The sequence below is a fragment of the Marmota marmota genome, unplaced genomic scaffold (genome assembly GCF_001458135.2).
Source record: "Marmota marmota marmota unplaced genomic scaffold, marMar, whole genome shotgun sequence".
Classification (NCBI taxonomy): domain Eukaryota; kingdom Metazoa; phylum Chordata; class Mammalia; order Rodentia; family Sciuridae; genus Marmota; species Marmota marmota.
Window position 1 is genome coordinate 7,822,334 of NW_026000229.1, and position 19,713 is coordinate 7,842,046.

At 51.9% G+C, this 19,713-nt stretch overlaps 2 protein-coding genes across 3 annotated transcripts; both read right to left on the reverse strand.

Moving 5' to 3' along the window:
- Positions 1 to 695: 695 nt before the first annotated feature.
- On the reverse strand, positions 696 to 5,205 carry Cplx3 (complexin 3). The gene is made up of 3 exons (XM_015480429.2): positions 4,930 to 5,205; positions 3,673 to 3,760; positions 696 to 1,787 (listed from the first exon to the last, which is right to left on the reverse strand). The coding sequence occupies exons 1-3, from the start codon at positions 5,091 to 5,093 to the stop codon at positions 1,563 to 1,565; spliced, it is 477 nt and encodes a 158-aa protein (XP_015335915.1). The 5' UTR covers positions 5,094 to 5,205; the 3' UTR covers positions 696 to 1,562.
- Lman1l (lectin, mannose binding 1 like) lies at positions 5,206 to 18,685 on the reverse strand. Of its 2 annotated transcripts, XM_015480431.2 has the most exons (14): positions 17,808 to 18,685; positions 15,143 to 15,297; positions 14,922 to 15,029; positions 14,781 to 14,839; positions 13,323 to 13,425; positions 12,803 to 12,923; positions 11,593 to 11,648; positions 10,725 to 10,857; positions 10,262 to 10,450; positions 9,625 to 9,689; positions 9,054 to 9,121; positions 8,088 to 8,211; positions 7,491 to 7,618; positions 5,206 to 6,250 (listed from the first exon to the last, which is right to left on the reverse strand). In XM_015480431.2, exons 1-14 carry the CDS (start codon positions 17,980 to 17,982, stop codon positions 6,121 to 6,123), a joined length of 1,614 nt encoding a protein of 537 aa, XP_015335917.1. In that variant the 5' UTR covers positions 17,983 to 18,685; the 3' UTR covers positions 5,206 to 6,120. The 2 variants fall into 2 exon arrangements, with proteins under 2 accessions (XP_015335917.1, XP_048648965.1); XM_048793008.1 differs by lacking the exon at positions 9,625 to 9,689 and having other exon boundaries at positions 5,206 to 6,253; positions 10,299 to 10,450.
- Between the last annotated feature and the right edge of the window lie 1,028 nt (positions 18,686 to 19,713).

Here is a 19,713-nt window from a genome sequence, read left to right on the forward strand (position 1 = left end):
TCAAGGGCTTTACAAATGGTCATCCTTTAGGGCTGGAGTTGTAGCTCAATGGTAGGGCATTTATCTAGTATGCCTGAGCTCTGGCGCTTGATCCACAGGACCCCTGAGAGAGAAAAAAGTCACCCTTTGAAACTTGTGCTATTGTTATTTTAGGGTGGTGGGACTCTTCTTTTTACAGGGGCAAATAGGCTTAGAGAGGAAGGGAGCCTGCTCAAAGCCACATGATAGTCAGGCTGGAGCACAGGTTCCCTGCTTCTTTCTGTTACATCCTCCATCTCCTAAGTGAGGAAAGGGTAGTAGGCATAGGTGCCAGAGAAAGCTGTGGTTGAGTTGTGGCAGTTCCTGTGGACCCAGGTAATGACCTGAAGGCCCCCACCTTCCCACATATATCCCCCGATGGCCATCACATCCCCCTCAAAGCCCAGAGCCCAGTCCTACTTCATCTTGCCCCAGGCTACTGGGTCAGTACAGCCCCCCACTCTCACCCATGGCCCTGGGAGGGTAGAACTAGAACATCTTATAGGGGCTGGCGGTGGAGCAGTTCCCTTCCATTCACAAGACCCTTCCACTCCTGGCACTGAATGTGTCCTCCCCACTGTGCCACTCAGGTAGGCATAGAGGATGCCCCTTCAGGGCGGGCTTGGGGCTATGAGCTCCAGGACTCAAGATCAGTAAGAAGTGAAAAGAGAACCATGACATTTGAAATTTTTATTTTTCACTGAGCTAGGAGAGGAGATTCCAGCTATAGAATCCAGACAGAGAGTTCTACAGGAACAGGACAGAAATTGGCTGGGCCCTGGGCCCAGAGAAGGCCTGGAGCTGCTTGGGCTACCGTTTGATGCCAGCTCCATCCTTGGCACTTCGCCCCTTACCCAGCATTGCTCAGCTCCCAGAGCCCACAGTGGCAGCTGCTTGAGGCTCTGACTGCAGCTGCAGCCCTGCCCAAGGAGGAGTGTGGGCTCGGCTGGAGTGGCCAGGGATGCAAAGCCAAATAGAATCTTGGGAATCATCCAGTCTGTTCCCATTTTCCAGATGATGAAATAGGCCCTGAAAGAGCAGTGGCCTTCAAGGACAATAAAGATGGAGATTGGAATGCAGGCCTCCTGTCTGCTAGGGCATCTCCTATAGCCCTCCTCTGAGAGCATCTGAGGGGTGGTGGCTGGTGGGGCTAGGAACCCAGGGGATGTGTGTCTTTGTGTGCCAGGGTTATCTGTGGCCAACATGGCAGGGTCATTGTGTCCCTTTGTGAATGCTCCTGTGTGCAGGAACTTGGGGGCCAGAGAGGGATGGACATATATCTATAATCTTGGGTGGCCTCCCCAGGCTGAGAAGGGGGATGGGTCCTAAAGGATAGAAAAAGGAATGGAAACTTTGCTCCCAGTGGGAAGGGAGGCACTAGAAGTCAGGTTTGGGGCAAGGATGAGAAGGGTTCTGAGGCTAGATTAGGGCAAGGGAAATAAAGCCCAAAATGGGATATAGATCCCTGGAAACTGAGACACACTCTTAGCCCTTATGTGGACCAGCCCTCTGGCCATCCCAATGGGCAAACCCAGGGGAAGTGATCACATGATGTAGCACTTCTCAGCTGATTGCTTGAGGTCCCCCAGTGTGGTCTGGGCCTTGTCCTTAAGTGAGCCGAGGTCCAAGCCTGGGAGGCTGCTCAGCTGCCCGAGGACTGAGGCCTTCTCCTCCTCCTCTTCTGTGTCCTCCTCAATCATCTTGGCCAGCTCCCGGGGTAGCTCCACATCTCCACCTGCCATCTGGATCTGGCTCTCATCTGTCTCGTTCTGAAGGGAAGAGGGGGCAGGGTGGAGGTGCAGGTCTGTGAGGACTCAGAGTTGAAGTATCAGGAAAGAAACCTGGACTGGGTTCCAGTCCTTGAGCCATAGCCTCAGCCCTCCCCCCACCTTTTTTTTTTTTTTGAGACAGGTTCTCATTAAGTTGCTTAGGGCCTCACTAAGTTGCAGAGGTTGATTTTGAACTTGCAACCCTCCTTCCTCAGCCTCCCAAACCACTGGGATTATAGGTGTGCACCATCGCCCCCAGCTCAGGTCCCTAGATTCTTGAGCCCCGTGTTCTAGTGAGCTCTTCCTCTACCCATAACATCCCAGGGTCAAGCATTTGATGCATGGACCTGGAGGCCTTGCACTTTCATACTGCCTTACTTCACTCTGAGACACTGAAGGACTTAGCATACTGAGTAAAGAGAAAATGAAAATGCCTAGGAGTCACACTGTTAAAATCAACTGTCATGTACTGACTATTGTTAACACCACCAAAGGACATAACCAATAATAGCGATGGGTACCATTTAATAACTCCTGTTATATGGCTAATGTTGAGCTGGGGTGCTTTTAATTCTCACAATAAAAAAGTATCTAGGAGGTAGTTCCTCTTGTCTCCACTTTACAAATAGGAAATAGAGGTTCAGATAATTTAAGTAAGTAACTTGCCCAAGGCCACACAGCTAGGAAACAGGGGAGCTAGACTCAAATCTATGTCACTGATTCCAACATCTATGCTGTCTTTTCACAGCACCTGCCCATGGCTAGTACACTTCTTTGTCCCTGTGGGAGGCATTGGGACCATGTGTCCTACTCAGTCACATCCAAGTCTTGCCTCTTCTAGTAGACTCAGAGTTCCCTAATAGCAGGAGTTGTGTCTCTTAGATACTCAGTGCAAGCATTTGAGTAATGACTCCATTCCTAGCTGGGTTTGCAGCCAGGCAGTCTTTTTGGATTGGTTTTCCCTTTGAGAGACTTCCAAAAGACTGGTGCTCTGTGGGAAGTCAGAGGCAGCCAGGGGCTCAGTAAACATTTATTGAATGAGTGAAGGTAATGTTCACTGATCTTTCAATTCAAGTGGAAGATCAAGGTCAGAAGTGTTATAGCACTTTACCTCTATTTGCCCTTCAGTCTAGCTCTATTCCAGGCACACTAGGGTGATATCCTGGAAGTGGCTTATACCTGGGTTGCTTTCTTAGGTTACAGAAGTAACATACTTGCATGCTTATGGTGCTGAGTGCTTACAGGAGCACAGGGGTCCTCCTGATAAATACACCTTGGCTGCTTGGAGGTACTTTGCTCTCTGCAGGCAGACCCCCATGCCAGGAAAACAGCCTTAGGGCCTGAATTGAGCACAGGCTCAGTATTCACAGGCATGAGCTCCATCTCTCACTGGCTATATGACCTTAGCCAAGTCCTTTAATCTCTCTGAGACTTAGTTTTCTTATTTGTAGATGTGGGTGATAGCTACTTGGCAGCATTATTGAGGTTATTAGGTGAGAACATGGCCAAGTACCTCTTACATCAGTCACTGGCCTTCTCTTCTTCAGCCTAACCTCCATGCATGCTCAGAAGGCCTGAGAGTACTCATTCCTGTGGTAAAATCTACTTTCTGTCTCCTTTGTTCCTTCTGAGGCCAGGCCTGATTGGGGTGGAGGGTTGGGGACACAAACCTGTCAGTCTCTGGATGATTGGGTTTCCCCTAAACACCAAGCCCTCACTCTTGGCAGCGCTGGTTAACTGAGTGAATGAACAAATGAATGAAAAAGATTCAACCAAGCACCCTGTGAGTCTCACGGGCTGAGAGCTCTGGCACACAGAGTGGATCAAGGAGTTCTAAGCCCAGAGCTCAGGGCGCGGTCCACTCTTACAGCTTGAGCTCTCGTACCTTGGGCAGTCGGTATTTATCTCGAAAGTGAGTCCGTAGCGTGGCCCGCTCTGCTTTTCTCTGCGTGAACTGCGCGTCCCGCTCCATCCTGCCAGGATACCGGGGTGGAGTCAATGCAAGGACTGAAAGAAGGGGCGGGGTCTGCGAGCGAGGGCCCCAAGGGGTCTCTGGAGTACTGGCAGCAACCTGCATCGGTCCAGCTGCTGGCCTGTGCGTAGCTAGGGCTCTCAGACCTGACCCGATTATATTGGTCTTTGTTGCTTTTCCCCATCATCGTGCCCTCTGCGGACTCTGCACCCGCCACTGAACAGGGGTATCAGTCTTTCTAACCCTCTCTGCAGATCCCAATATTTGTGCCGTTCCTGACTCATGCCTGTCTTTCCCTCCCTGACAAACTGTGTCATGAGGGGGAAAAATATTAGGAAAAGATCTCAGTTCCCATTGTGGCTCCATTACCACTTTAGGGTATGACTTTAGGTAAGTCACTTGCCTTTCTCGTCTGTAAAATGGGGATGAGACATTGTAATTCACAACGCTGTTAGGATTAAGTGAAATAACAAGTAACATTTAACGAAGATTTGCTACGTGCCAGGCTCTGGGCTAGATGATTTACATGCATTAAGTTATTTAATCTACATGAATATATAAAGCATATATTATGACGACCATCCCCCCTTTCCAGAAAAGGAAAAGAGGCATAGAAAGGTTAAGTAACTTGCCTAAAGTTACCCAGCTAATGAGAAGCAAAACCAGGATCTGAACCCAAGCAGCCTAACTGCACCCCCACCTCCGCTGTGTCCCAGGACTGCTGGAACACAATAGGCTCAATATCCACGGGTGCTCCCATCTCAGGATCTGTCTCCGCGACTCTGAGCACCCCCACCACCACCTCTGCTGTGCTGCTTTTCTCAGAGCTTCTGGCTCAAAGGAGCCCCAGTTGGAAGACACAGGCGGCTAGGACCAGATCGGATTAAGGGATTATTTGCTTCGTCAGAAATGCACGTGCACCCAGCTCCCTGTCCCAGGCACCGATCACCCCTCCCCCTATGCCCTCTGGGCCAGAGTACAGAAGCTGGAGCAGGGTCCTGGGTTTGAGAAGCAGTGGCTGTGGGAGTAGCCTAGAAGGCATCTCCCAGGCTCTTATCACATGTAGGAAGGCAGGGGAGGAAAGTTGGGCCCCCAGATTGGCCCAAGGGTGGGCACAGCGGCTGTGTGTATGTGTGGGGGTCGCTGGAACCGGGAAGGGATCCCACTCACTTCTCTTCCACCAGTTGCTTCTGATACTCCTCGTACTCCTCTCGGCTCATGCCCTGCGCTTCCGCTGCGGACTTGTCCCCGTCCCCCTTGTCCTCGCCGCCCCCCAGGCTCCCGGTGAGGTTCTTCAGCTGGCCACCCACCATGGTCTTCACCATGAACGCCATGGTCTTCGCCGGCCGGGGCACCAGGCGCCTGGTACCACACACCGGGCTCCGGCACGTCCGCGCTCACTTCAGCACCAGGTCCCGCGGACAGCTCCCGCCNTGTCGCCCGCCCCCGCCCGGGCCCGCCCCTACCTTCCCAAACCCCTCCTCACGGGGGGCGGGGGGCATGCACGGGGCTGAGAAGGCTGGACCACGTGCCCGCTCCTCACTCCCGCCTCTCCCACGTGCCTCCTTCAACGCCAAGCTCTGCTGGCCACTGCTGACAGCGGATTAGGGCCTGCGGTGATGGGGTCGCTCCTCCGGGGACAGGGGTTGCGCTGATGCGTACCCTGCTTCCTAACCTCCTTCAACCTACTCCCCTCCTGGGTCACTGATAGTCAGGATTTCAGCTGGGAGATCCAAGCAGCAGCAAGGGGCAAAACCTCACCCCATCCTTCTTTCCTCCAATCCCCCCAGCCCCGCAACCTGCTGGCCCTGGAGCTTGGGACTGGGAAGGAAGACCCGAAAGCGTTAGCGGGAATCCCAGTTATGGATTCATGGGTTCCTCAGTCACGTGCCTGCCCTGCTGTCCGCGAGCTGCAGGGATTGAAGAGGGAGAGGATTGTTTGGTAATGCTAACAGGGCTGGGCCAGGAGGGGCACTGGGAGACACCGCTCCTTGTTCTGGGTGAATTGGGGATGGAATTATATGCAGTTGTTACTCCCTCTCCTTCCCTGGTCAAGAGGGAAGGGCTGTGGGGTATCTGGTCTTTGGGCAGGTAAGTGAGCCCTTGGCCTGCTTACTTGCTAGGAGCCCACTCCAGGTTACCTACCCAAAGCGGTGGAAGCCATCAGAGAGATTAGACTTGGAGATAAAGGAGCATATCAACACATGCAGAAGAGGGAATTCACCTTTAATAAGGTGGGGCTCACCAAAAGCTAAGGTGTGGGCAATAGCTGGGCATCAAGAGGAAGAGGATCCTAACAAAGTCCTCTTCCCCACCCACAGAAGCCACCTGCTTCCCAGAGAGAAGTGGCTTTGAAGTGGGTCAGGCATGCATGCTGGGGGAGAGGGGCTGCCTCCTCAGAGTTCCCAGCACCCTAGGGATGTGTGGCACAGCACCCAAAGGAAGGTTTCCTGTGGACAAACACTCCCGAAGCCTCTTGTCCAGCTCCTGCCTGCTGCAGAGACAAGATGGTTGCTTGACTTTTTCCTTTCTAGGCTTTTGTTTTTGTTTTTTGGACCAGTGATGGAGCCACATCCCCAACCCCTTTATTATTATTATTATTATTATTATTATTATTATTATTATTATTTATTTTGAGACAGGGTCTTGCTAAATTTATTAGGGCCTTGCTAAGTTGCTGAGGCTGGCTTTGAACCTGTGGTCCCCCTGCTTCAGCCTCCCGAGTTGTGGGGATTACAGATGTACACCACTGCACCCAGCCTCTTCTGGGCTTTTGAAACCAAGACTCACAGTTGCCTTCCTCCATTCACTGCACCACAGCCTTTCTTGCTCTGGGATCTTCTATGGCTCCCTTAGCATGTCACATGAAGTGCTTATTTCCCCTTGGCATTTAAGGACCATCTGGGTGGTTTATTGCTACCACTGCCCTTCTGTACACCAGGAAGCCTGTGATTGTTTCCACTTTGTGCTTTTTAAAGCTCAGCACACTTTATTCCTTCCCTGGGATCATCCAAGCCCACACTAATTCTTGTTTTGAGATTCCCCAGCAAGGACTGTCAGTCCCTTGTCCAGGGCCCTCAGCATATCTGCATCTCTAAATGAGAAAAAAATGATAATTCAGTACTTTTGGTGAAAAGAGTCGGACCAGCGCTCATCCATTCAGCAAACACCCATCAAGCAGAAATAGTGACATCCCCTGCCTTTTCAATTATCAATTTCACAAACTGGTCCTGTTCTTTTCACTAATAGTACTGAATTATCATTTTTTTCTCCAAAATATTATGCTTTTTTCATTTCCCCATGCCTTTCCCCATGCTGTTCTCTATGCATCCATGCCTTTACCCATCCTGTCATGCTGGGAAACTCCTAGTCACTTTAATGACCCTTATCAAATGTCCTTTTCAGACCAGATCCCTGATCTTCACAAGCTCTATCAAGTGCTTTCTCCTGTACTTCCTGAAGTCCCTGAGCTTCCTGCCATTTATAGTGCTGATCATCTAGGGTGTGACTATTGGTTGCTAGGAGGACCAGGACCAGATGGGGCTGGGGGTTAAGCAGGTGGTCTGTGCCCGATGAAAGTATGGGTTTGAGCCTGTGCTCTGCCCCTTGCCATCTGGAGGACTGGGCAGCTCCCTTCTGGGCCTCAGGGTCCCTCTTGCAAATTGAATAGCTGTAACCCAGAACCAAGTGATGTTGAGTAGGGTGGGAAGTGCTGCTCGTGGAAGACCCACCTAAGATTCACATAGCAGAAAAAGCCAAAAGTCTGGATAAGGAGGAAGAACAGGAAGATGCCAGGCCGTAGACATGTGGAGGCTCCTGGGGGCCATCCAGATGGGCGGGGGGACTTGACTGCTGCTTTCTGAAAGGGGAAAGTCTGAGATCTTGATCAGCTTCTAACACAGAAGGAGGGGGGGTACCTGGAATCTGTGCCATACTTGAGCCCTGTTTATCTCTCCAGGTTTGGGGCATGCTGGCTCTCATCTGGGGAACCTGGAGGAGGGGCAGCATGCATTTCCTCCCCCACCCCAGCTCTGATGGCTCCATCTGTGAGAAAAGCTGGGAAGACCTAGATCCTGAGATCATCAGGAGGCCAAGGGCTTAAGAGATGAGAGAGACAGAAGTGGAAAACAAAGACAGGATGAGGGTGAGGGTGAGGGAAAGAGCAAGAAGGTACAAGGGCACAGAAAAGAGCCCCTCTACCATAAAACTCTGAATGATCTTGGGCACAGCCCACCCCATTTCCCTTCTGGTGGTTGAGTTGGAAGAAGGGTGACAGAGCCTGGACCTCAGGGCTGGGGCCCCCATGCTACCCACTACTTCTCCCTTACCACTGGGTCCCGAAGACTCTTATGCAGGAGGCTCAGGATCTGGTCCAGCTCTAAGAAATGGTGTTCAGTGCCCACAGGCAGGTAGAAGACCTGGGCTCCTGAGGCCATGTGAGCAGCTGCATTGCTGGTGTGTGTGTGGAGTGAAAACCAGGGAAATGACTCATTACCCCTTCGGGTTGTACCCAAATTAACTAATCATTGCCCACAATCCCCAGGGTAGTGAATAGGTGGGGAACAGACACCATTCATAGGGGCTTTTCTTGGGGACTGGTCTTTTTACTCCAAACCTTTTCCTTAGATCTTGAGCCAGCTCTAGCTCAGACAAGTTCTCCCTAAATCTGTCTTTCTCAACCTGAGGCTCCTTGGGCTCTTTCTTTCACCTACAGACCCCAGGGAATTTAGCTTCTTCCCTCTTCCCCTATACACCCCCCAGGTGTCTGGATGTGGGGTGAGAGCACCCATGGCATCCAGGTGATCTCCCCACTCTTAGGAGTCTATGGGTAGCTCCACAGGCCTGAGTGCTCCAGAGTAGGATGCTAGCAGGCTGGAGAAGGGCAAAAATGAATTCAGGGATTGTCTCCAGCTGGTCTGATCTTGGTTGTGCTCCTTCCAAGAATGTTCATCAAAACATTCATTCCTTCCATAAACTATCACTGGAGGAAAGCTCAGAGTTACTAACCCTCGCTGGGGTGGGAATGTCTCAAGGCGTCCTTCATGATGGGCTTCTCCTAGGGATAGTTGCTTTTAAACTAGGACTTTCAAAACTTGAAACTTCATTCAGTTAAATTGAGGTCAACTCAGCTAACATAACTTCAGCCCCAGGCCCTCTCATTGCCAAACTCTGTGCTGGTTGTTCAGGAAATAGTGAAAGGAAGGAAGGGCCCAGAGAGGAGCTGCAGGCAGACAGACAAAGTTGGTAGAGAGGCTTCTCTTCCCTCTTCCAGCTCCTCCCTTACTCCACCTTACCTCATCTCTTGCAGGGCCTGGAGCAAAGTCTGCTGTCCATAGAGCAGGGTGCTGATCTTGGCAGAATCCTGTGGAGGGCCAGCCTTTTATCTATGGTCCAGGACCCAGCTGTCCTCCCCTCAAAGCCCACCTTCCCCAGAGACACTGCAGCCCCCCTCCTTCCAGAGGCCTTACCAGTTTACCAGGGCCCTTCTCATTTGGGGCAGGTAGAGTTTACCTGACTCCTGTTCACCTGGGCTTCTGAAATCTTCCCTCCTGATCTCAAGCCCCTTCTCCCTAAAGGGGCTTGTTCCCACCAACAGGGTCACCCCTAGACCTTATCAAGCTCTTCCAATTTCTTTTTTTTTTTAACACAATGCCTTTATTTTTTTATGCGGTGCTGAGGATCGAACCTGGATCCCGCCTGCCTGTGCTAGGCAAGCACTCTATCACTGAGCCACAATCCCAGCCCAAGCTCTTTCCATTTCTAAAAATGGTTCTTCCTCCCTGAAGTTCAGCCCAGTCCTCTCTCCCTTCCCTTCTCCCAGGGCATGACCCGAGCTGGAGGCCAGTGCTAGTTAACAGCCAGGGCTTGGTTCCCTGTCCTGCAGAGTGACCTAGAGAGGTGGCTGCCCTTTTGGGGGATGAATGGAATCTCTCAGGAACTGAAGGTAGGATCAGAGAGAACTGGCCCTAGGGTGTAAACCCCCACCCCTCTGTCCCACTCCAGCAGCCCAGCCTAATCTGCTCTGGTCTGAGGACAAAAGATTAAAATCTTGACCCTTCAGAACCCAGCAAAGCCTGAAAGTGCTGCTGGTCTCCTCTGCTAGGCACCTAAGCACCTAAGCGTTGGCTGGGTTTAGCTCTCAACCCCCAAAACTGGGCAGTGCCCTGGGACATGACTCCCTGGGGGTGGAACTTGGAGGGACAGTGAAGATGAAAGGAGGATTCTGATGCAACTGAGCATTAAGCAAGCCACAGGCAAGTCACTTGTGAAGCTACATGCAAATTAGCACCTAGTCTATTTCTGTCATTCGTCTACAGACCCGGATCCAAATTCCTGGCATCTCCTCTCCCCAGCCCCAGCTGTGTGGCTCTGGAGCTTTTGCTTGTCGTGAATGCTGGCCTGCCCCATCCTGTGACCTGCAGTCTTTAACCTCTGCCCTCTTTGCACTCCAGACTTTTGGGGAGACTAGTTCCTGACTATAACTCTTTTCCTCTTTTAGGACCACAGGTGGAGACTTGGATGCCCAAGGGGCTACTCACCCAGGCTCCATCAGGCCTTGCCTGGCCTAGGAACCCCAGCTGCTTCTTCCATTGCATCTCTGCCTGGGCCAACTGCTCAGAGAGAGCCTGGAGGTCCTGCAGGATCTTGTTGTGTCTGCCCAATGTCTCCTCCAGGTCAAAGAGCCTTTCCCCTGGGGATGGGGCAGAGCTGGGTGGGTGGCCATTGGTGTAGGGCAAAAGACCCTACCTTCAGGGACTTGAGGAGCATCAAATGGTATGGCTGCTTCCTTGGAGAATTTCTGGGTGGAGAGGATAGGACAGGACACCTGGGTCCACGTTTGGCTTAGATATGGCTTCCTTAGACCTCCATTTCCCCACTGGTTGAAGGACTCCTGATTCTAAGGACATAGGATCATGATACTCAAATGGGCCACTTCCCCTCCTGCCCACTCCCTGGGTCTCTACCCTCTTCCTGGGCTTTTGAGTTTGGCTGTGGAATTATAACCACCCTGCTGCCCAGGGCCAGCTTGGCTTGCAGCCCTTCCAGCTGCCTTGCCAGACGAAGCTGCTCCATCTCCAGGAAGGGCTGAGGGGGAACCTGGAGGAGGAAGACAGAGATCAAGCCTCAACCTATGGGAGAGCCAAAAGTGGAAAGAGCCTTCCCACAGGATCCCGCATGAGCCCAGCTTCCCTCCCTGACCAACTATTCACCCCACCCTGGGGGTGGGGCTTCGCTCAGCCTCGCCAGCTCTTTGTAGCCCTCTGAGCTCTGCCTCCACCTCCAGCCCCACACCCCACACTCTTCCCTCCCTGCTGCAGCATCAGGCCTGTGTATGTAGGGTTCCTTTAAGCTCCCTCCTCCAGGCAGCCTTCCCTGACCCTCAGGCAGTTCAGACCCCTCCTTTGTGCTCGCCACAGCCCTGGTGCCTTTTTTTTTTTTTTTAACTAAACTTTTTTCCATAGCTTTATTTTATTTATTTTTTATTTTTCTGTGTGCTGAGGATGGAACCCAGTGCCTCACATGCGCTAGGTGAGCACTCTACCACTGAGCCTCAACCCCAGTGACCCCTGTGCCTTTTGATAGCCAGCACAGATCACTCTGAGCTCTCTCATATCATAGCCTGACTCCACCCACCAGCCTGGGAGGCCTGGAGACAGAGCCTGACCCCCAGCACTGCCAAGCACAAGGCTTGGGGCCTGAGCAGAATTAAGAGAACAGGTGAGGATAAGGGCTGAAATGGTGAGTCCAAGGACACGATGAGACTGGCAAAAGCATCTGGGGAGGGGTGGGTCCCTGGGCTGCCTCTCGGAGGCAGGCCAGGGCTGGTATCACCTCTGGACCCGGCTCGTTAAGGCTGAAAGTCAGGAACGACAGGACATCATGGTCATCTGGAAGGGGGATAGATGAAGGGGACATAAGATCCCTCCATCCAGCACCCTGCTCATCCAGACCTCACTCTGCCCCCAGGCTCCATTATATCCCAGGAAGGCAAGAGGTCGGGGTGACTTTGGGCATTTGTCTTGCTCACTTCATAAAAAAGGTGTGAGAGCCAGGGAAGCAGATGTGTGGGCTGTGAGGGTGAACCACACACGCAGCTAGGCCCCTGTGCTTGGGAATACTGGACAATCACAAAGCATCCAGGGCTGGAGCCATGGCAGCAGGCCAAGGGACACCCTCCCATCCCAGAGCACAGTTGCTTTTGGCAACAGCATCCTGCAGAGGCTGCTTCCCCACCATGGCTTGGATCATATCACTCTCCTCCTCAGAAACCTTCCAGGGCTCCCCAGTGCCCAGTCTAAAGACCAAAGTCCTACTGGGTGCGGTGGTGCACACCTACAATCCCAGCATCTTGGGAGGCTGAGGCAGGAGGGTCCTGAGCTCAAAGCCAGTCTCAGCAACTTAGCAAGGCCCTAAGCAACTTAGCAAGACCCTGTCTCTTAATAAAATTCAAAAAAGGGCTGGGGGTGTGGCTCAGGGGTTAAGCACCCCTGGGTTCAATCTGGTACCAAAATAAAATAATAAAATAAAGACCAAAGTCCTGCCATTCAAGGACTGCCATGCTCTAATCCCAGCCTGCTTTCCAGCTGCAGACCCCTCATGGGCTCCCCCCTGCATCACCTCCCTCTGCTCTATTTCCCTAAATGTCCCCTGTAGCCACTATCCTCCTTTCACCTGCCGAATTGCATGGGGGAGGGGCAATACTGGAATAAAACTTCTCACGTTTTATCACATTTGAGAGTTTCAGTAACCCTGCAAGGCAGATGTGACCTTCTCCAGATGGTAATAGAGACCCAGAAAGGGCTCGTGACTTGCTCAGGTCACATGGTGAGGAAGTGGTTGACCCCACACACAGAGCTCTTTAGAAGGGATGCTAAGGATGAGTCATTTCACAGGGTCCCTAGGCGAGAGCCGGGGCTCAGTGGCAGAGCACTTGTGGCAGAGCACTTCCCTAGCACAACAAGGCCCTGGGCTCCACCCCAGCACTACCCACAAAAAAACGAACACTGCGCCTCGGCGCTTACCTGCCCAGAGAGGTCCTCACCTGCCAGGGTGCTGGTGGCTGCTGAGACCCCAAAGAAACCTCCAGGAGCCAAAAGCACGGACCCCACATCGACACAGACCTCATCTGGGTCACTGGGAGTGAGACCAGTGCTCAAAGACACCTGAAGGGCATAGAGGGCATGAGCTTCTTCTTGTCGCCTTACCCAGCAGTGGGGGATCATCCCCACCTCTGACTCTCTGGCTCCCCTGGTCCTGAAGAAGGACAGACAGCCAAGTGCTTGGGATCTAAATGACATGAAGGTGACCTGCACTCTGGTTTCATGTGAACACTATACGCTTGTTCTCTGGGTGACTGCTAGGATTCTGTATGCAGGTGGAGGATCCCACATGGGATGTGCCAGGAATGCCACGTGAGTGGAGGGACCCTTTGTCTCTGATACCCTTTGTGGTATCACAGACATGAGTCTGTTGGGGCCATGGGCACCCCCCACAGCAACTGTGTAGCTTGGAGCTCTGTAATCTGCCAGCAAAGGACCCCTAGAAGCAGGAGGGTGACTCACACGCAGCCTCTGCCTCCAGTAGGTGATCCGTGTTCTGATGGGATATGGCCGGTTCCGGAAATCTCGGTGACAGGAGCCCAGTACCTGGTGACTTGCTCCATCCCTGTGAGAGCTGGAATCTAGCCAGGCCACATAAGACCCTAGGCCCAGCCAATGAGGGCACTCCAGTAGTCACTCTGCTGAGGCTTGTGGTGACACCCCCTTCCCAGTGGGGTGGCCTGGTATGAGACTTGAGTCTCCCTTGCTGTACTCTGCCTCCTTAGCATAAGAAAGAGGGATAGGAAAGCAGGCTTCACCTGGCAGAATATTGGGACTTGGAGTTTACAGAGGAGGCTGGGGCCTCCCTGTGGCCTTTCCCCAGAAGGTTTCTGTCACTTGCACCCCACCACCTCATCTCACTGTCCCTTTCTCCTTTAAACTCCAAGTCTCCCCATGACTCTGGGGATGCTTCTTTTTCCTCTCTTCTACCAAGGCTTGGACCGAGCGGGACTGATAGCTTGGCACATGTCCTAATAGCCAAGGACAATATGACCAGTTCATTTCCCAACAGGGGTGACAGGCTCTGGAGAGTTAGGAGAAGAGTGATGAGCCCTGAGTTCCTCTGGGCACATGGGTGCACAGACACTGTGGCAGCTCACCCCAGAGCATGTCATTGTCACCTTCATGGGAGAGGGAAGCAGCACAGAGCCAGGGAGAAGCAGGTCCAGAGCAGCTCCCTGAGTCTGCACTCCTAGCTATGTAACCTTGGGCAAGTTACCTCACCTCCCCATGCCTGGGGCATTCCCGTATTTAAAATGAAGAGGATAATTGCCATTACCTCATAACAACGGGCTATGAAGGTAACTAAGAATGAATGTCAAGTGCTTGGGCACTGTGCCTGTACAGTAAACTCAGCTCCACAAATGTTAGCAATTATTCTAATTGTTATGAGTGGAGGGATGTTTGCTAAGAGACACCGACAAACCGGCCCAGCCACTGAGGAGCAGCTGGGCCACGGAGGTCAGCAAGCCACGTCATCCTGGAGAAAGGGAAGACTCAACTGGTTCAGGGAAGGGCGTGGACCCTCCATGGGCAAGTCAGGACTCCAGTCTCAGCTCTGCACACAGCTGTGTGACCTCAGTAAGTCATTTCACCTCTCTGGGCCTCTGTGTCCTCACTTAACAATCCCCACTTAACAAGGGGATTGGGGACTAGGAATTTCACTTAGGACTGTTGGGTTGAATTACTTGAGAACTCCGTGGGGCAGTTCCCAGGAAGAGCAAGTATTCTGGTTCTGGGGCTGCTGCAGGCACAGCTGACACCCAGTGAGAGGTGTCCCAGGAGACAGCTGTGGGCTCAGAGTGAGAGAGCCAGCATGGTGGCAGCTCTAGCGGCGGGCGGGGGGGGGGGGCTCCCTAGGGCAAGGGCTGAGCCCTCACAGCCCAGGGTAGGGGCAGGTCAGTCCCCACAGACCCTTACCCAAGCTGCTCAGAAGGGACGTACCCATTGCTGGCCACCACACGGATTGCAGGGCTGTCCTGCATGGGAGTGACAATCAGCCTGAGCCCTGGGCAAAGGAAGGAGGGCAAGGGAATGGGCAGGCAGGAGAGCGCTACTCACCTGGGTATCCTCGGCCGAGGAGTCAAAGAAGATCCCGATGCCGTCCCATGAGGCCAGCCCCCCAAAGACAGAGCCAACTTGGCCCCTGTTCTGGGTATACCATACAGCCTGCAGGTCCCCAGACCCTCAGCTCAGGGTCTCTGAAGAACACTGGAACCCAGGGCTCATCCCCCTCCTCCCTGACTCACCCACTCTGTTAGGCCTGGGTGGTGGCTACTCACCATGCCCTGGGCTCCCCGGTGCCCGGGCCCAGTCACCCTCATCTGCATCTCCACCTCCCAAGCAGGGAAGAGGACAGAAGTCTCGCTCCACACCGCGCCCTTCTGGTTCCTAATGGATGGCACTAGGCGTACTTCCTCCAGGCCCAGGATGGTGTCTGTGGAGCAGGGAAGCTCAAGGGCCAGAGCCCACTACTCTCTCAATCCCCAACTTCCTGTCTTATTGGCTGGAGCCAGGCCCTGGGAGGAGAAGGAGGTCACACCTGACCTGCTATAAGTCAGGAGCCCATTGGGGCTGGGGTCGTGGCTCAGTGGTAGAGCACTTGCCTCAATCCTAGCACCACATGAAAACAAATAAAGGCATTGAGTCCATACATAACTAAGAAATATATATATTAAAAAAAAAAATCAGGGGCCCGTTTGACCCATGCAGGAGCCAATTGAAGAAGGGAGATCTACAACCCAGCACAGGAGGGGACAGTGTCCCGGTGGGAAAGCTGCCTGTGTTCTCACTTCAGCCTCACTTCAGCCTGTGTTATCTGTTTTGATGAGACTCCATTTACCAATGAGAAAACGGAGGCTCAGAAAAGTCAAGGAACTAAGTGGATTGGAATTCATTTCAATCTGACTTCAAAGTACAATATTTTACTGCCATGAGAGAGATTCGTGTTGTCAGATTAGGAGATTAAGGACTTGTGAGAGCAAGGGGACAGCTTGAAACCACAGAGCACAGGAGAGCAACTTGTGAGAGAGTAGCCCCAGGAGGCTCAGGATTGCAGGTTGTGGAAGCTCAGAGGACACTCGAGTGTGGCTGAATGGGGCTTCATTGTGTGTGTTGCAGGGAGACCTGGTTCCTTCCAAGATGAGGAAGGCTTGAAAGCAGGAGGGGTAGGCAGAGGTAGCTGCTGGCCCTCAGGACAGTGGGGGGAGAAGGATGGAGCTAGTGTGAGAACCATCCCTGGTGTTGGTGGGGACCTACATAGTAGGAGAGCAGAAAAAGGAGAGACACTGAGAGACTTGGTAAGAACCAGGGGAAGGGAAGTCAGAGTCCCCACTCCAGCTGGCTCCCCAGCCCTCCAGCCTGCCAGCCTGGAACCTGGCCCAGGGCCCAGACCCTGCCAGGACTTTCCAAAGGCTGCTAATCCAGCCTGTTTGCTCTGCAACGGCCAGGGATGGGGGCAGGGAGGCTCAGACACAGCAAGGCTGCAAGTCCCAGGGCCCCTGGAAGCTGCTGCCACCTTGAAGTGACTTGCAGGAGACCAGGGTTGTCTGCTAACTGCTACACTTACATGCTCAGCCTTCTGTGGAGTGTCTGTGGACCTTGCCATAGACCGTGGGCTCCTTGAGCCTGACCGGCCTGGACACAGAGGAGCATGGGAGTGGGGGTTCCATAAAAGGTGAATGAATGAATGAAGAAGCCACAAGTATATCACTGGGTAATTTCATAAAATGGGCCTCTGCTACCCTACACAGTCTGTGACACTTGGCAAGGCCCAGAACAATGAGCATTGTACCTGCCCTGACATCCTGACCCTGAGGCAGAGCCTGGCTTGGTGCTGAGAGAAAGAGCCCACTCATATGTTTACCTCCCGTTCCTCTGTGAGAAGATTAGAACAAAGACCCTACTAGCAGGTTTTATCGTCTTTAAGGGCCTCAGTCAGCAAGTGGGCCATTTTCCAAAACTTACATCTCATAGATAGTAATACAGAGGCCATCTGCTTGCTCTCTTTGCTTTGCCTGCCAGGAAGCTCTGAACTAAATCAATGGTTAAACAAATCTCATGGCATATGTTTTGGAAGAAAGCCACATTCCTGGACTTATTTCCTGCCCCATTTTCATTGCAGGTGTCTTTCTTACTTATTCCTAAATTAAGCTCCTTTGTATTTTATAATTCTTAGTCATCACAAACTTTTTTGAGAACAAAATCAGGTAGAAGATAGATTCTTTGTAACAGTTCTGGGTTTGGAGGGCCTTATATACAGACCTGTAGAGTAAGATGCTTTCAGGTTTGATTCTATCCCCAACACACATACAAGGAAGGGCTGGTGCCTGCTGTGGCAAAACAGCTGGACATGAAGATGCCTCCCTCCAGGTAGCCTCCCTGTTCTTGTGGACAGCCATGACCCACCAAGATGAATCCTAGACTGTAAGCTTGTGCTGGTCCAAGGTAATTTGTTTCTGTGTGTCTGGGACTTAGAGTGTGTGTATGTGTGTGTGAGAGGGAGAAGGAGAGGGAGAGGAAGAGGGAGAGGGAGAGGGAGAGAAGAGGGAGAGGGAGAGAAGAGGGAGAGGGAGAGAAGAGGGAGAGAGAAGGGAGAGGGAGAGGGAGAGGGAGAGGAAGAGGGAGAGGGAGAGAGGAGAGAGAGTTCATGTGTGTTTACCATCCTTCCGAGAGGCAAAGGAAGATGAGGGATCTAAGGAGAGACAAAGCAGAGAGTGGTCCTAGGGTAGGGAAGGCAGAAAGGAGAAACTGAGGCTGCTGGGTAGGAATGGAATTATAGTGGGCAGAGCAGGAAACCAGCCTGGGAGTGGTCCTGGGACCCCAGCGCTGTCTACACCAGCCAGGCCCTACCCTAGACAGAGGCATTGGCAGACCCTCCCCATCTAGTCCCAGCTCCAGCACTCTGAGGGACCCCGGGTGTGGCTGCTCCCCACCTCTTCCCCTCACCTCCGTGATGGCTCCAGAAGGGTATTCCAGCCCCAGGCAATGCCAGCCTTGGGCCTTTGAAGCTGAGCTTGTACTCAAACCTGCGCCAAGGAAGACGGTCCCCCTCAGCGCTGTGGGGGGCCAGGAGCAGGAATAGAAGGCAGAGCAAACGATCTGGACCATGGACCCTCAGCATCGTGAAGGGAGCCAGTGTCCGGGTGCCAGGGTGGATGATAGCTAGGAGGCCAGGGAGGCCCTCCTGGGCCAAGGCCAGGTAGGGTGGAGCTGGGGACTGGCCAGGACCTGGGTTTTGGCGCTGTCTTCTTCCTCCCTCCCCAACAGAGACATCCTGTTCCTTCTAGGCCTGATCTCAGGCCCCAGCCCTCCCTCACCTCCAGCCTGTGGAAAGGGCAGCTGACCCCTGCCAACCTGAGCCCTGTCCCTGCTTCTCAGCTTGGGACGTATTTTCACCTTCCTTTAGCCCCAGCAGCTGGTGGAAGGGGTTGCTCAGGGATGCACAAAGACAAGCCCCACCTTTCAGCAGCCCTGGCCTCTCCTCCCTGTTGGAGAGACCATCCTCTGTACCCTATCTCTGTAATCGCACATGGATGTCCTGACTCTGACCATCCATCCACCTCCCTGCACTCTTCAGCCCAAAAGCTTACCCTGCCCTGCACCCTGGTGCCTGGAAAAAGAAAGGGATGCTTAAGAGACTAAGCAAATAAATGCAGTGTATAGATACACCTTGTTTGAAGCCTGATCTTAATCCACCAACTGGAAAAAAAATAAGACAATTGGGTAAACTGGACAATGGACATTTGATTATGTTATGCAATTATCATTAAATTTTGGAATAATATGGTATTTTGTTGTTGTTGTTTTTACTGGGGATTGAACCAAGGGGTGCTTAAATACTGAGCCATATCTCCAACCCTTTTTATTTTGAGACAGGGCCTCACTAAGTTGCTGGCTTTGAACTTGGGATCCTCCTACCCCAGCCTCCTGAGTTGCTGAGATTATAGGCATGCACCACTGTCGTGGGCTGTGCTTATATTTTTAAAATATCTTTTGTCTCAGCCAGGCTCTGTGGTGCATACCTATCATCTCAGCTTCTTGGGAGGCTGAGGCAAAAAGAGGGCTAGAGAGTCAGCCTGGGCAACTTAGACCCTGTTTCAATATTTAAAAAAAAAAAAATGAAAAGGGCTGGAGCTTAGCTCAGTGGTAGAACACTCGCTTAGCATTCATGAGACCCTGGATTCAGTCCCTACTACTAAAAAAAAAAAATGTATTTTATCCTTTGGAGAAACATTCTAAAGATTTATGAATAGATTCATATAATGTCTGGGATTGATATTACAGAGTCTGAGAAGAGCAAGTGAAGTGTAGACAAGAAAAAATTGACCTTGAGTTGATAACTGTTGAAGCTAAATGATAGGAATTTGAGGTTTATTATACTGTTCTGTCTACTTTCTATTTCTTTTTGTGGTGCTGGTGATGGAACCTAGGCAGGCCCTCACAAATGCTAAGCACTCACTTTATCACTGAACTACACCCCGAGCCTACTTTTTTTGACTATTTCTGTGATTGATTAAAAAAATTTTTTTAGAAGGTAAGGAAACCCTATAGTTTGAGTATTTTAATATTTCTTTAGTTATTGATGATCCTTTATTTTATTCATTTATTTATATGTGATGCTGAGAATCAAATCCAGTGCCTCACACATGTGAGGCAAGCACTCTACTACTGAGCCACAACCCCAGTCCTTGAGTATTTTTTAAAAATTTTTCTTTTAGTTGTCAATGGACCTTTATTTTATTTATTTATATGTGGTACTGAGAATCGACCAGTGCCTCACACATGCCCCTCAAGTATTTTTGTTCAAATAAAGGTTGATTTTCCAGAGTGATTCATTAGCCAAGAATTCTGG

Coding starts and splice junctions, on each gene's coding strand:
- Cplx3 (XM_015480429.2), bottom strand. CDS start 5,093: ATGGCGTTCATGGTGAAGACCATGGTGGGTGGCCAGCTGAAGAACCTC. Junction 3,761..4,929: donor AAGCAACTGGTGGAAGAGAA/GTGAGTGGGATC, acceptor GTATCCTGGCAG/GATGGAGCGGGACGCGCAGT. Junction 1,788..3,672: donor ATAAATACCGACTGCCCAAG/GTACGAGAGCTC, acceptor TCTTCCCTTCAG/AACGAGACAGATGAGAGCCA.
- Lman1l (XM_015480431.2), bottom strand. CDS start 17,982: ATGCTGAGGGTCCATGGTCCAGATCGTTTGCTCTGCCTTCTATTCCTG. Junction 9,690..10,261: donor CATCCAAGTCTCCACCTGTG/GTCCTAAAAGAG, acceptor TCAGTTCCTGAG/AGATTCCATTCATCCCCCAA. Junction 9,122..9,624: donor TCTGCAGGACAGGGAACCAA/GCCCTGGCTGTT, acceptor GGCCCTCCACAG/GATTCTGCCAAGATCAGCAC.